Source organism: Actinia tenebrosa, unplaced genomic scaffold (assembly GCF_029948245.1).
Source record: "Actinia tenebrosa isolate PJP-AT-01 unplaced genomic scaffold, QUT_ActTen_1.0 PGA_scaffold5__44_contigs__length_20552954, whole genome shotgun sequence".
NCBI lineage: Eukaryota > Metazoa > Cnidaria > Anthozoa > Actiniaria > Actiniidae > Actinia > Actinia tenebrosa.
The window spans coordinates 20,222,305-20,238,811 of NW_028292582.1; the positions used below are offsets into that span (position 1 = coordinate 20,222,305).

Genomic DNA, 16,507 nt, shown 5'->3' on the forward strand with positions numbered 1-16,507 from the left:
GCGACCCAAAATGTCTTGCGATTCAAGATGGCCCGCACGTCGTCCAAGTAGTCTAGAGTGATCTTGAGTTATATTTCTTTTCCCTGTACAGGAGTGTAGATTACACTATCAATGGGAATCACCATCAGCATATCATCGTGTTGGCAGAGGTTGTTCCTGTTGACCTAGAGATAAGCAGTGAAGAAATTACTTTAAAACCTTCCCCTGGAATGTTGTATGAATCAGGTCAGTTTGATAACGAACACCACGCGTGTAGGTCCTTAAATTCATTTTGTTTTTCGAGGGTAGTGGTGGTAGTGTTGTTGATGATGGTGATGATGATGATGATGATGATGGTGATGGGGATGGTGATGATGATGATGGTTGTGATGGTTATGGGTAATGATGTTGATTGAGCTGATGACGATGGTGATGGTGTTATTGATGATGATGATGGTAATGATGATAATGATGGTTGTGATGTGGGTAATGATGATGATTGAGCTGATGATGATGGTGTTGTTATTGATGGTGATAATCATGATGATGATGACAAAGGTGGTGGTCAGTGCTAATGCTACTGATGGTTGTGATGTGGGTAATGATGTTGATTCCGCTGATGACGATGGTGTTGTTATTGATGGTGATGATGATGATGATGATGATGACAAAGGTGGTGGTCAGTGTTAATGCTACTGATGGTTGTGATGTGGGTAATGATGTTGATTCCGCTGATGACGATGGTGTTGTTATTGATGGTGATGATGATGATGATGATGATGACAAAGGTGGTGGTCAGTGTTAATGCTACTGATGGTTGTGATGTGGGTAATGATGTTGATTGCGGTGATAACAATGGTGATCTTATTTCCCCCCAATCATACGAAAACCCCTCTATTGATGATTACAACATGTTGAAACGACCAAATGGTAGCTTTTCCAAGGTTGCGCGGAAAACTAACGACAGGTATGACGCGCGCTCTATCATGCGGCTGTTTAGGGACGCAATTTTTTAATATGGCGGCCCGGAAAAGATTAGCAAACTCTCTTAAAACAGTCGGAAAAACTAAATAAATGTGACTTGATTGACAGACAGAGAGACAAATGGCGTCCTCAAAAACAGCCCCATGATGCAGCGCGCCTCCTACTCGTTACCAGTTTTCCGCGCAACCTCGGAAAGGCCAATAATACACCCCGTGCAGTACGTTGGAAATCAGCTCAATCTGGAGGACAAAACAATAGATTCTAATTCTCAAGATTGGAATTGTTTTGTTTTGTCCCCCAGATCGAGATGCTTTGACGTCATATGCAAGGGGTCTATAATTATATCTTATACATGCACATTATTTAATGATCACAAGGGCTCCAAGGGTCTATCACAGTGTACAACAAGAGGAACTACCCGGCTGAATTTAGATGGGAAGCAGCTAAATACGAAGCTCCGTTCTTCATTAAACCGAATCAAGGTTTGTTATTGACTCATCCATACAAGACAATAATACATTAGGTCGTTTGAATTATGGCGTCAGGTACTACCACTACCAGACTCCCTTGCACACTTTCTTTTGTTGAGTTAATGAGCATCAGTTGTGTTACTATTCTCATCAAGAGGAAATACAAATTTAAATATGAAAGATTACACCCAAAACTGGTAGATCTTTTTTTTTTGAGAAATTTTATATTTATAATCTCTGATAAATAAAAAAACCAAGAATGTAGGAAAAACGGATGCAAGATTACTGATCATCCAATCAGATTGCTTGCACACGGTCACGGCACGGTCATGTTTGAGTAAACTATTCACAGTCATGCAGAACCTGCTGTGACTAATAATTCATATTGATATAGGTATGGTGGAAGCGTACACTAACCTGGTATGCCAAGTGTCGTACATGCCATCATTCTCAGCTGTAGACGAGGCAGACTTCGCTATGCATGTGATTGGAGGCGCCACAAAAACACTGAAGTGTAAAGCAAAGGTAGGACAGTCATAATTAGTAAGATCGTTAAGAAAAAATGGGTGTAGTTGGCATTGCAGTGCATTGTGGGACTGTTTTAGGAACCGACTGGAAATATGTCCTAACACAACCCAGCTTTTTCCTCGCGTTTGGAATGGTTAATAGCAGAGGAGGGTGGTCAAGGCACGTGGAGCATTGTGATTGGTCGATTAGGTCACGTGCCACTTGATCAACCTCCTCTCGGTTAATAGCCATCATTAGGGGCATTGTCGAAACAGTAGTCCAAAATAGAGGCCCGATTTTGTTGATTTGGGTGGTAGATACCAGTAAATACTCCTTCTCTTCAGAGACCTGCTGAAATGCGACTATTTTTATACACAAATACATTGTTTATCAGACATGAAAATGGACAGCACATTCATTTCTCAACTTTACTCTTAGTTTTGAAGATATTTGAGGACAAAATCCAGGAATTCACTTCCTCGGGTGGTGGGTACTGGGTAATCTCTCCTCTCCCTTCAAAATCGGGTTCCGTAAGATGATAATGGTTTTTGATGTGAACCCTTATTTGTATCACTTTTACGATCACCATTCATTAACATCATGATTGCTATTTTTACCCTCATCTTATTGATGGCAATGTTGAAAGGAATGTTCGTGACAATGTGAATTTCACATTGTTATCTGCATCCTATTCGACAATACAATCATCATTACAAACATAAACAATATGGATACAAGTTCTCTGCTTATTATCATCACCACCATGACGACATCATTGTCCTAGCCAATGACTAAACAGACGTGTGGGCCTCATTCCTAGTCTCCTTCACAGCCATCATGAGTTTCGGTCCCAGACCGAATCCATAAACAAATTAGTATTTAGGAGTTGATTTTTGCAGAAAGAGCAAAAACAAACTAGCTGATTCAAAACTCTTGGAGCATTAACACAATTATAATCGTTTTCTCCGTAATTTTGTTATTTCAGCTTGGAACAGCACACTGCGCCTTTATAGAAAGACGTCTGTTGTTTGGACCAGTTCCCCTCAATCTTACTACCACCAAGACGGTGTCTCTGAAGAACACCAGTCATAACCATGCTTTCTTTGAGGTACTCCTAGCTAATCCGAGAGAAAATGTTAGCCAATCAGAATCGAGAAAATTTGCAAAACTGAGAAGTCACTTTCCCTCTTAAATTATTGATTTCCAGGCCACCGAACGGAAAAAATAACGTTTCTAATAATAGAAGTAATACGATATGACTAATGAGTTTTGTATTTTTATTGCAAAGGTGGACAGGTATTTATTTTTCGTTGGCCATTTTCACACCTCAGTTTTGCAGTGACGTCATATCCATGTCACTATTAAGGCCGATTTAGACGGTACGATTTTCGCCTACAGCTATTGTATACAACACGCTCGCGCCATCCTGAAACTCGAGTCGTAGCGTGTAAATCAAGCCTACAACTCGCCTACGACAGACGCGAGCGTGTTGTATACGATAGTTGTCGGCGAAAATCGTACCGTCTAAACCGGCCTTTACAGATCAGCTGTTTATGATTTACATGTTTATTTTTTTCGCAATAGCAATGACATGCCGGAAAAACAATAAAACGTTTTTAATTAAATGTTTATTTTTCTCCAGATAGTTGATGTTCAACCTATCCCTAGTATGATGATCAGTCCTAAAGAAGGTGTGGTCCCTGTTGGTGGGACGACAGAAATCACGGTAACTGATACACATCATTCACACTAACCACCTCCCACTAATACATAACTCATTGTAGAGTGTGCCTTGATAATAATAATAATCATAAGAATCGTAATCATAATGGGATTAACAGTGGATTCTACAGAGTGGCTCTTCTCCCACTGGATTCCAATTGGAATTTAGAAGTTGATTTTTGAGGAGGGAGGATAACCGGAGAACCCGGAGAAAAACCCTCGAAGCACAGGAGAAAACCAACAAACATGCCTTGGACATGCCTTGGATTATTATATACATATGCAGCAGAGCATTTTAGGTAATTGTAGAATTTGAATGCAAACAGCAAGGCAAGCAAGCAAAGCTAACCACGGAGGGCAAAGCCAACATGCGAGTACACATACGCTAAAGCAACGAAACCCTGATACAGCACTTTCAGCATTGATTCTACATAAAGTGAATAGTTGAATGGTGAAATATTTCTTCATTTGAATGTTACGTCTTTAAGTTATGAAGGTTTATACCTCCATTATGTTACTGATTGTGATGTCACCCCAGGCTTTGGAGTGTATTTGTTTTAATTTTTAATACTAAACACTAGCCATTACGAGACATCAGATTTACAATAAACATTGTGGAAACCTTGAGTATAATGATGATGTTCTTCAAAACTGTTTGGGTGAACCAGTCAAAATGTGTATTTTTAATGAAGCCTGGGGTGACGTCACAGTCATTTACATATTGAATGCATAAACCTTCATAACTTAAATTCGCAACATTCAAATGAAGAAATATTTCACCATTCAACTATTCACATTATGTAGAATCAATACTGAAAGTATTGTATCGGGGGTTTAGGTGCACTTTAACAACGAAACCCTGACCCATTCTCTCCACGTTAACTTCGATCGATTAATGATCACATGAAATCATTTCATATTTTTACATTTTTTACGAAAATTCAGGGAAACTTGTGTTGAGGCGGTCTATTTCAAGCGGCTTTGTCCCTTGAACGCTTGTATGATGCCCACCCGTGCAAAATGGTCTTAGTCTCAGAAGAAATAATATTATTCATGTCTATTTGTTTGTTTCCCTTCAGGTTCAGTTCCATCCTGACTCGGTACACAAATTCGACACCAACATTCAAGTGAATATACGATGCGGTAAAATGATCACTCTTCGTGTGGGTGGTACTGTAGAACCGCCGTCTGTAGACATCGACGTGGTAAGTATCTTTATAGTAACACATAACCATTGCGCCTGCGTGAGGAGCAGGCGTAGCTCAGTTGAAATTAGTTAGTGTCAAAACTTATGTTGCACATAGAAAGCTCACACGTCTTTTTTTCCAGGATTCGTTTCGTTTTGGGGGAGTCTACTGTGGTGCCCTTTCTAAAATACCGTTCAAAATGAACAACTTGGTAAGTGCATATCATGTCGTGCTATAGACCGGAAGTAACGTAAGGCGCTAACGCTTATAGCCATTTCTGTCATGTGATGCTAGAGACCGGAAGTGACGTATGCCAAAGCTAAGCTATTCCTCTTTGTTTTCTTTTAGGCTCGTACTGAAGCAAGACTTGAACTTGATCTGTCTCGACACCAGGATTTTTCTTTGAAGGTCTTTGACGTCGATGAGATAGGTACTGATGCAGACTCGTACCCAGTCGTCACTCACGTATTTTTAATGCGCACGACACTTTTTTGATGCGAGCGATGGCTTTTGGGAAGGAGAACTCACTAAATCCTTCCCATCAACCACAGTGTGAGATCAAATAAGACAAGAGAAGCGACTGGGCATTAAAAGTAGAAAATATCGAAATCTTCTTCAATGACCACGTGTCATTCTCTTGAGAATAACATCCTTTGCTTAAGTTGTATCCATATTCATGTGTCTTGCTTCTGATGCGCAACCGTTAAACAAAGAAATGATACTCAAGGGAATGACATGTGGTCTGAAATGGGAAAACAATTGGGTCAATAGACCTCTTTAGCTTTGTTGTTTGTTGTGCTTATTTCAGACCACGTGATGCCACTCTGGGGAGTTGATTCTTTCATGTGTAAATATTTCAACATGTCCCTCATAAAAGAACAATTCTAAAGGGAATGTCACGTGATCTGAAATGTGCACTTTGCATGAGAAGTTAAGAAGGTTTATTGATATGTTTTCTTTCCGTCCATAGATGAGCCGGTCTATCGAGGTGATGGTATCTATTGTCTGACTCTGGCCCCACGACAAACTATTGACTGTACTCTTGAGTTCTCGCCTTCTGAAGTAAGTTGAATGTGTTTTGTCATTTGTCTTGTTCACGGTGTTGACTGTGGAATTTATAAACTTGTGCCAAGTTGTTCTCGCTAACTCACTGGGAGATGCTCACTTGCAGACGTGCAGAATGTTCGTGCAGAATGTTCATTAGCTGAATCAATAGAATTTTTCCTGGTTGATCGAAATGAGATTGTGGCCAGTGTTTGACCACCATTTGGAGCAGATATCGAGATTCAAAGACTTTTATCAGCCGATTGAAACCTAGCAATTAATTTTGACGATGAAGGTGCAGCAACGATGATTTTGATGATGATGATGCTGAAGATGACAACTATGATGATGATTTTTCTCACGCTCTGTCACTCCTACTCTATGAAGTCTATCACATAAATTGTTGACATTATTAACTTACGACATTTTTTTGACAATTTCCCAGGTTGCTGCCTATGACTTCGTTATTCCAGTCATCATCAACAACATCCTGGCTCCGACACCTCCCCCGTCAGTCTACCCCCCTACCCCGTCCCCATCACGAACGAACTGGACCATATCGGACCTGGCAACACCTATACCCTGCATATCGGGCATGGCCACACCCAGTCGTCGTGTCATCTCTACAGCTCTTCGGCCACCTTTACAACTGTCGCATAGTAGTCTCAGCTTCTCGCTGCCATCGGGTTACTATGATCTTGGTATTGAGTCAGGAGCTGGAAGGGCGCAGGTAGGAATCCACTGGAGGGGGGGGGGGGGGAGAAGGGGGCTGATGGAATGAACAAAGGAGGGAAAGATAGAATGGAAGAAGGATGGAAGGAGAAAAGAAAGAATGGAATGAATGGGAGCAACGGAGGAAGAAATAAAAGATGAGCTTGTAATTTCGCGCCATTCCTTCTGTTTCCCCCTCCTCTCTCTTGTGCTGAGGACCTTTGCTCTCTTACATTAAAAGTCTGAACCGACGACTTTTCTTTTATAACTTTGCATCTAAATAATTTTGCAAAATTGGAAAAATAGGGCCAAGTTATTCTCAAAATTAACTCTTATACCATGTGATAATTTTTTTTAAATATGTTATTTTCCAGGGATGTATGTTTGTTAACAATAGTGACCGCACTCTTTCCTGGACGCTTCACATCCTGGAAGGGGGGCCTCTGCTAGAAGATGGTACTTTCAAGTTCCTGCACAGGACAGGATCACCATTCACTCCGTCGTCTGCTCGTAGAAAAAGTACCATCCCATCTATTACTCTTGAATCTGGAGAGACTTTTCAGCTTGGGGTACTTTTCTCACCTCGTAAGTAAATTGTAGTCTTTCTTCTAGGTTGACTCTGAGGTGGTAATTAGAGGGGGGCGGTCTGAAATTCCCAGGGAGGGGAGAGTGGGAGTAGTCTGGATAGACTTTTCAGCTTGGGGTACTTTTCTTACCTCGTAAGTAAATTGTAGTCTTTCTTCTAGGTTGACTCTGAGGTGGTAATTAGAGGGGGGGCGGTCTGAAATTCCCAGGGAGGGGAGAGTGGGGGTAGTCTGGATAGACTTTTCAGCTTGGGGTACCTTTTTTACCTCGTAAGTAAATTGTAGTCTTTCTTCTAGGTTAACTCTGAGGTGGTAATTAGAGGGGGGGCGGTCTGAAATTCCCAGGGAGGGGAGAGTGGGGGTAGTCTGGATAGACTTTTCAGCTTGGGGTACCTTTTTTACCTCGTAAGTAAATTGTAGTTCTTCTAGGTTGACTCCAAGGTTGTAATTAGAGGGGGGTCTGGAATTCCCAGGGAGGGGAGAGTGGGGTTAGACTGGTAGGCTTTTCAGCTTGGGGTTCTTTTATCGCCTCGTGAGGTTGACTATGAAGGTCTACGAGTACGAGGGTGTTGCTCTAAAAAGTTCAAGGTTCAGTGGTCAAATACAAATCATGCGATCAAGGCTGTAAGGTAGTTTTAAAGGATTATTCAAATTTGAACCCTAGCACCCTCGATTCGATGCTTCGTATCTGACTATTGAACCTATGTATGGAGAGTGGGGAATTCATACCTTGATTGTGAATTGGTATTCCTGTGGTTTCTTCTACAGCTGCTCCGGGTCTATATATAGCCCACGTGCCAGTAATTTTGGACGACGATCGTAATAACCCTTACCGCATTCTGGAACTGAGGGGAGAATTGAAGGCTGCTTCCTTGAAGTTCGAGCCAGGTAGCATCTGTATCAGCCCGGCACCGCTTGAGATCCCCGTATCTGTAGACTTTAAAATCATTGCTTCGGGATTTAGAAGGTAAACGAACAGGACGCAAATGCATTCTCGTACTCAGATCCTTTTCAACGTTAGAAACCTGTGAAGGAGTTGGGTACGACAATGGACGCAAATGTATGTAGAACCAGCTGAGCGGTAAATTTTGTTTCAGCCAATCACAGCGCATTTAGCTGTTTTGCCGCCAACCCTTATTTCCAGGCTACTGTAACGTACTGTAAAAAAAAAAAAAAAAAAAAAAAAAAGAAAGAAATGATATTCAAAGGATATCCACATGCCTACAAGGAGCAGAAATATGGCAAGGAAGAATATTAAACGATTTATTTTTACCGCCATGTTTGCTTCGTTTCAAGCTCCAAAAATTCTTAGGGTCGGTCATTTTGTCCCCTCATGCTTTGCGCGCCGTGTCCACCGCTCAACTTGAATGGACCCTTTTTACTTTGCTGACATTACCATCCATAATCTTGCATCGTACGAATCGAAATACCAGCTCGAGTATCCTTAGAGCTCATTGCAGCTTTGCGCATTTAGTTTTTATTCGTAGTAAATTACTTTACTTCATCGACAGAGCGACAACCGTCTCCTGTGAGGTACCAGTTACAGAGCTAGAAGATGGCAGCGTCGCAACCGTCTTAGATGTGTCCTTCCCTGATGGTCAGACCATCCGTCCTTGTTGTGCTGATAAAGATCAGGAAGACGATTACTGCGTGGTCAATGGCCGAATCACCTTTAAATCACCCAGCCCTGTGTCGTTTAGCTGCGTTGTGACGTTTACTGATGGGAAAAACAGGTAAAATTTTTTAGGAGGGTGAAGAGGGTGATAGATATAGTAGGGGAGGGAGAGGGTAGGGGATAACAAAAAAAAAAAAGGGGGGGACCTCGTAATTATTTCAAACCACGTGTCATTCTCTTGAGAATAGGATTCTTTGTTTGAGTTGTAGCCATATTTCATGTAGTGTTTTCTCATGATACTTTAGAGAATGTTGTCCCATTTCAGACCACGTGTCATTCTCTTGAGAATAGGATTTTTTGTTTGAGTTGTATCCATATACATGTAGTGTTTTGTCTTGGTACTTAAGGGAATGTTTTCCCATTTCAGACCACGTGTCATTCTCTTGAGAATTGTATTACTTGCATGAGTTGTATCCATATTCATGTGTCTTCTCCTGTGTAAGTGTCAAACAAAGAATGATACTCAAGGGAATGACTTGTGTTATGAAATGGGAAAACATTTTCCAGCCGTAGCGAATAAAATTTCTTGGTTCTCAATCAAGAGTGTTGCATACGCAGCGCATGCGCACACCAGCTTTTAGCAGGTCCATTTATGCAACCCACCAATAAGAAAACGTTGCAGCTGATATGCATGTTGTCTGTAATCGTGTAAAATAATGTCATAAAATTCGGCTCTAACTATTAGGACACTGAAAAAACTGAGTGAATAAAACGACCAAAATAAAACTGGTTCTCTCAGGCCCCGTCCACACGTATCCGGAAATTTTTGTATCCGCAAATTTTTTTTTGCGGATACAAAAATGTTCGCGTCCACACGCAGCGAATTCGAATCGTTTTCACCGTCCACACGTATCCGGAAATTTCATAATCCGCCCTGATGCACGCTAGTGCCTAGTCCCTTTGACGGATAATTTTTCTTATTGAGCATGCGCAAAATCGTGTTTACGTCATCGTATTCGAAAACTTGTGACTTTTGGAGACAGTTTTCGAAAATTTCCGGATACGGATACAAACATTTCCGGACACATGTGGACGCAACCCGTATCCGCAAAAAAAATATATTTCCGGAAACGTGTGGACGGGGCCTCAGACTCAGACTAGCCTAGCTGACTCTGAGAAAACCGTATTAATTTGGTTGTTTTAACCAATCGGTTTTTACAGTGTACTTAAAGTCCAACTCTCTTTGTTTCAGGTACGAGCTACCAGTAACAGCTACAGCAGATAATTGCCTCTTGACGTCATACCACTTCCTCGCAGCTCACCGAGAGGACTACCAAATCGTTTGCGGCCAAGAACAACACGGAAGCATCCAAGAAAATTCAACCGATGGCGCCAAACCAATCTCCGGCGAAGCCATCATGAAACCTTGCTTAACGCCAAACCGACCGAATACGCAGGCATCGACGACTGAGACGAGCACTACGTTCGGGATCAGTTCGTCGAGTTACCAAGAGTCGACTAATAGTGCCACATCTTCTACGTTCCCGTCCACGCCTCACCACGTGGAACAGGATGAAGCCGTTAGGGATACGACTGTGTTGTCAGACGATCAGGCGACGCTTAGTGTGTTTTCAAACACCAATGACACGGAAAAGAAGTTCTTGTCTTCAGTGGTTCTGGCTATCCAAAGGTACGTTAAACTTGATCATACCATAACCCCTCGTCAGATGAGGTCCGTATTACCATTTCATTGGGTCTTAACAAAAAATAAATTTCGCATGATTATGAAAATTCTCGGTATAGACGCCGTGCCGTTGCCGTGCCGGTACTTTGTCCGAGCTATTTCATTGGCTAAACAGTGATCTTGCGCGTTGTGATTGCGTATCGTGATGATGGCGTAATGCTTAAGAGGAAATGTTTTTTCAATAATGAGCAATAATAGACCTTCGTATGAGTTTGGACCCCAATTTTCGTTTTGGGTTAACACTAAAAACCTTTTTTAAACAGTTAGAAACTGATGTACTATGATAAAATGCCCGTGCAACAAATTGTCATCGCTGCACGAAGTAGAAATTACCTATACTTTGTGAAACAAAGAAAATTCGTTGCGCGCGGAGTGGTAAAACGAAAAACATTTCTTCTGCAACTTGCAGCGCAATAAGTTGCACGATTGTGATACGCGTATTACCGCACCTTTACCCTATTAATGTGCCCAGTCTTGAGCATGGCCTTGAAGGCAGCTGAACAAATCTATCTACCCTGAGTACCAGAGGTCTTTTTACCCCAGTAGCGTAAACATTGACATTGGATTAAATCTTTGAAGATGGCTTCCACTCAGGCTGTCGAAACGTCAGTCCCATCAAACAGTCCTTCTCAGGATTACATCCACCAGGATGATCTTTGTTTATCTTTTACAGATGGTTTACAGTCCAAGGCTGGTCAAGCGGTCCCTACCCCATCACCATACCCCAGTCCCTAAGCATGGCCTTACAAGACCTCAGCGAAGTCCCCTCTGGCACTACAGCTGCAACCAGAACCACCAACTGGGACAATAACAGCAAGAAAGGAATGAGATCCGTGTTCGATCTGGTCGCTCATCTCTGTGGGCGCTCCGTACCAGGGATACCCCTGACATCAGCTCTCCCAACAAACCCCACGGAGAGGGTGCGCCAGATCCACTGGATGTACTCGACATTTCTTACTTTCCTCCGCACGCAGGGGGCAATGTTATCAGGGGTGAAGCCGGAGTATCTGTTGGCACCGGGGGATTACCGGATATGGCGAAAACTTCAGAAGAAAACGGACCCTAATGAGATACTTGACGATGAGATGAAGCAAAAACAATTGAAGGAAGATAGAAGAGACTTGGATAGATTTGGTTCTGTATCTACGAAATCTTGGACCGACGTCCTAGCACAAATAATCAAGGTATATAATTAGAGGATATGAAATAAACGTACGTGTATTAGAATAGGTTGGGGTGTTGGCAGACTTCATGGTGTCGACTCAACCCAAGATTCAGATTGTTATTTTTCATTATTTTTTAATTGTTATTTTTTATTATTTTTTTGACACCTTTTATTTACATGAAAAAAAAAAAAAAGAAGAAGAAAAAAGAAAAGAAAAAAAATCAAAACACGAAGAAAATATAAATAAATAGAAATTAGTTGTTAAGATACCTGAAATAGTTTTTGGACTAATTCAAAGTCATTTACCCTAGTACAATCAAGTTAATTAAGACAGGGGCCAATCCAGGAATTTTAGAAGGGGGGGGGGGTGAATATTTGAAAGTTTTTTTTCAGGAGTTCGAGATAAAGAGAGGTGACTGTTACTAACGATATACAGAGAAATTTGAGCAAAAGGGGGTTACAATTCATCCCTTTTACCACCCCTGGATCCGCCCCTGTAAGACTAATAGTATGCTTTTGATCATGTAGAAGTAGCGAAATACAATATTGCAGGGGGGGACCCTTCACGCACATTAGTATTACATTTTGATCAAAGCAATCTTTTCCCCTCAGGTTTTGATACTAAGTCGTGTGACGCCTCAGCAGTATAAGAAGCTGCAGTCTCCGTTCAGGGATAAACCGTCCCCGGTATTCAACCCCGACCCTGTTGTCAGCAATGTTTACAGTGTCGGAGAGAGAGTACTATTATCGTGGATTAACCACCACTATGACATGCAGAGACAGAAACAGTGGCATGGAAGCATGGATGGTAGGAAGACGCAGTTCATTAACAATTATTTAAATAAAGGTTATAAAACTCGGGTCCTGATTGGTTGTCGCGCGAAGTGCTGTTTTCTTTTACACTTCTTTGCAAAGTTGGCTGCGCGTTTGGTTGGCGCCGGTAACTGTTCTCCTTTATCTGATTGCTTACTATCAATCACGTGACTTTTTTGAGTTGGCTGGGGGGCAAACAAGCGGTTGACTGGGGAGCAACTAGCGGATGCTAAGTCAAAACATATCAAAATAAGTCCTCAAACTATTGTATTTGACTATTTTCACGACATCAAACCAGAAAACAAGAGATCAAAACAACCTCCAGGATTCTACAAGCCATCAAAAAAGAGCTATTACCGGAAGTGACGTCTATTGATAGCAATCTATACAGCACAGTTCTCGACCAATCAGAGCACAAGTACTATCAAAAATGTAGAATGATCTTTTGTAGAAGCTTGTGCGCAGAACAATGTTGCTTTTGTTTATTTACATTTACCTTTTCCTACAGGGTCAAACCCTTCGTGTCGGTGGATCGTCAACTTCGATCTTGATTTCATGGATGGTCTTGTTCTAGCAGCTCTGCTTTCAGCATTTGTTCCTTTTCTAGTAAGTTGATATTTTCTAGTATAATATGTAACCCACCTAGTCTCCTTCTCTCCTACTTAGTGTCGTCACGCAACGCTCTCTTCCGTGACTACCCCTCCACCTGGGAATTTTATTTTTCACACGTGTTTACACAAATTCATTATAATATCTTTCTCTTCAGGTGTCTACTCATCTTTACTCTCTCTACATGCGTCCAATCACGTCTCAGCACTGTTTGCATAATGTGCAGAAAGTCGTTCAGGCTCTCAGGCACATTGGAATGGACTATGATGTACAGGTATGGCATCGTACCACGATGCTTCAAGCATCTGAATACCGACTAAATTGCTTGGCTTTCTTGAGGTCATTTCTTGTCACGTGCTAAATGTTCATTAACTGAATATCAAGTTGCGATAGAATTTTTTCTGGTTGACAACACCTATTAACAAGCCAATGTTGGTCAGTGTTTTTGGGGAGGGGGGGTGGGGGGATTTTAGATTGTATTGTAAAAATCCCCTACCCCCTCCTAGCATACATAATGAATGCAGCCTTAAAACTTCCAGCAGGTTTCGTGTGGGTTTTAAACACTACGGTATACATATTTATTAAGACATTTTTATTTTTCTAACAGCCTGCAGACATCACAGAGCCAAACCCCATTAGCATTATGTTGCTTTGTCTTCATCTTTATCAACGGCTGCCACAGTATCTCCCAAGAACCACGGTGGAATTCCAAGGGCCTCTTCATGCCACTGTGGTCAAACACGTAAGTCATATGTGTTGTATCACCATGGTAACAACTGTATTTGATATGATTACTACGTTGCCGTGGTGACCCGACTGCCGTAACGATGCTATCTACAGTGCTACCTATTATTAAGCGAACACACCTCATTAAACGGACAACTAGTTGCTGGGCTTTGAAATTTTCTTTAGTGGACACCCTTTATCAAGTGGGCACAAGGCAAGGTCCCAAAGGTGTTTGCTTTATAGAGGCACCACTGTACTACTATTAGTATATGTAATGGGACTCCATGCTGTCCAATTAAGAAATAATTGGAGAAGGAAAATTCCGAGGACTGACAAAATTGGATGAGGCCGTAGGCCGAGTCCAATTTGGCAGTCAGAGGAATTTTTCGAGTCTAATTATTTCTTGATTGGGGAGCATGGAGTCCCATTACATATACTAATAGTAGTAGATAACCACTTGCTACTGTTTCCGCCCTTGTTCTTAGATTCGTCTTCAAAACCCCAGCAACAAACCCTTGTCTTACCAGGTTATCCTGGCAGGGCGTGACGCTGCTGACTTCAAGGTGCCGATGGGCGACTCAGTACAGGTAATAAACAATAACGATTTATCGTTATTAATAATAATTTATCCCTATTTATTTTATCCTCGTAATCATACTAGCGGAAGGACTGCGCAAACTGATTGGTACGGCCGCAAAAATAAAAATAAATTAAAAAAAGACAGACATTCAGACAGGCAGACAAATAAAAGATGTAGAAAGGTGGATAGACAGACAAAATAAAATAGACAGACAGACAGACAGAAAAAAGATGTAGAAAGGTGGACATACAGACAAAATAAGAAAGACAGACAGACAGGCAGACAAACAAATTAAAAGATGCGGAAAAGTTTCGTTTTCTCTCTAATAGAGAGACGAAAAGACATTAGTGACCAGAACCAGAAAGTTATAACCAAACTGTGTTTGAGAAAATCCTAATAGATCAGTATAGATAGGAACATATGGGCAGACAGACAAAACAGGCGGTAAGTGAAGACAAAATTTGTTTAAAAACCTTTTGATTTACAATTCTTCTTTTTTCATTTTTCCCATTAGGTCCCAGCCAAAGGTCAACTTCAATTACCCGTTGAATTCAAGAGCCGTTTTCTCAGGCCTGGTAGCGCTACTTTGGTCCTGGTGGGAAAGCGTGTTGGTTCACCGTGCGGCAACACGCTGGTATTCAATCTAGATACCTGTATCAACAATATAACACCAGTGGTAAGAGAGCGTCAACGATTATAGAAAACGACTTTAGTTTTTACAATAACTTACAAATTTCGCGCTCGCTGATTTTTTATCAACAGTAAGAGGACAGACAGACAAGCTAAAGCCGAGAAGTTTTATCGTTTTCGTTATTGTAAGAAAGAGAACTGTGCCGTTTGACTTAACGGTGCACCGAAAAAACGCAATTTTGTTTTTATGTAATAGTAAAAATCAGTAGTTTTCAATGCTGTTCTCTTACACTCCTTTGCAAAGCTGGCTGCGCGCGCGCGGTTGGCGTCAGCATATATCGCTGATACAGTTCTCGACCAATCAGAGCGTGAGTACTATCCAGGCTATATATTATTTTCAACAGGCTACAATAAGATGTGAATCACCAACTTACGAGCTTCAGAAGGTCCAGTTTGACGTAACCAACCCGTTCTCATCACCTGGTGACTTTAGGATTGTCCTGGTCGAAGCTAAGCTCTCTTTTCCTGGTACTACCAGTACTACGTCGCCGAAGAGCAAGCCTAGCATGCCCAAGAAAAACGTGCCATCGCGTACAGATCATGGGTGAGTTAGAACATTTGACCTTTCAGCCTCAGTAAAATGCTCATAATGTTCAACCCCCAACCCCTCCCCCCCAAAGGCAATTTTCGATTTCACTTAATGAGTTCATTCCCTGTCTAATGCGCTACGTTTATCAGCTAAATCACAAATTTTTAAATATATTTTTTTCCTGACTGACAGCATGTCATGGTGCTTTGGGCCCGGTTGTACGAAGCCTGGATAGCGCTATCCGACGGATAAATCTTATCCAGTGGATAAATTTATTGGATAACAGCATCGACTTATCCACCGGAAAAGGATTTATCCGCCGGATAGCGCTATCCAGGCTTCGTACAATAGGACCCAGTGTTTGACCACCATTTAGAGCAGATAATGAGATTCAGAGACTATTATCAGCTGATTGAAATTAACCCTAGCAATAGACCGTTTTCTCAAGGTTACGTGCACATCCAACTTGACGGGCCACAAAACTGAAAAACCCAAATTCAGTAAAATTGAGAAGACAGTTTTATATTTTCTGAATTTTTTCAATTTACAGCTGCATACATTGCTTCACATACTGCGAGGATCAGCTCAATTTGATACATTACAACCACAGTACACATTTTTCACATACACATTTTATGAATTCTTATCGAAAAATTTTTCATAGCAATGCATGATACTCGTGTTCTGGTATCGTGGCCCGTCAAGTTCCTTAAATTTGGATGTGCACGCAATCTTGGAAAAACTGTCTATTGGTTGAAAAGCACCCCAATAGACCTTATTCGTGGTGTGACAATGTTTTCCCAATTCAGCGTGACGAACCTCCAGGGGATTCATTTTCTTTTGTTTTT

General features: G+C 41.4%; 1 protein-coding gene across 2 annotated transcripts in view; it reads left to right on the forward strand.

Moving 5' to 3' along the window:
• The window catches only part of LOC116305303 (cilia- and flagella-associated protein 47), a 37,749-nt gene that overhangs the window by 8,231 nt on the left and 13,011 nt on the right, over positions 1-16,507 (forward strand). For both annotated transcript variants that reach the window (XM_089038509.1, XM_089038510.1), the window contains exons 15-36: positions 92-225; positions 1,341-1,445; positions 1,828-1,958; positions 2,926-3,048; positions 3,583-3,666; positions 4,742-4,867; positions 4,992-5,060; positions 5,198-5,279; positions 5,820-5,911; positions 6,339-6,623; positions 6,979-7,189; positions 7,957-8,155; positions 8,700-8,921; positions 10,056-10,493; positions 11,221-11,731; positions 12,325-12,520; positions 13,034-13,131; positions 13,292-13,408; positions 13,742-13,876; positions 14,346-14,447; positions 14,955-15,116; positions 15,475-15,674. In XM_089038509.1, the coding sequence (XP_088894635.1) occupies positions 92-225; positions 1,341-1,445; positions 1,828-1,958; positions 2,926-3,048; positions 3,583-3,666; positions 4,742-4,867; positions 4,992-5,060; positions 5,198-5,279; positions 5,820-5,911; positions 6,339-6,623; positions 6,979-7,189; positions 7,957-8,155; positions 8,700-8,921; positions 10,056-10,493; positions 11,221-11,731; positions 12,325-12,520; positions 13,034-13,131; positions 13,292-13,408; positions 13,742-13,876; positions 14,346-14,447; positions 14,955-15,116; positions 15,475-15,674 (3,822 nt within the window). The remainder of the gene's footprint in view (positions 1-91; positions 226-1,340; positions 1,446-1,827; positions 1,959-2,925; positions 3,049-3,582; positions 3,667-4,741; positions 4,868-4,991; positions 5,061-5,197; positions 5,280-5,819; positions 5,912-6,338; positions 6,624-6,978; positions 7,190-7,956; positions 8,156-8,699; positions 8,922-10,055; positions 10,494-11,220; positions 11,732-12,324; positions 12,521-13,033; positions 13,132-13,291; positions 13,409-13,741; positions 13,877-14,345; positions 14,448-14,954; positions 15,117-15,474; positions 15,675-16,507) is intronic.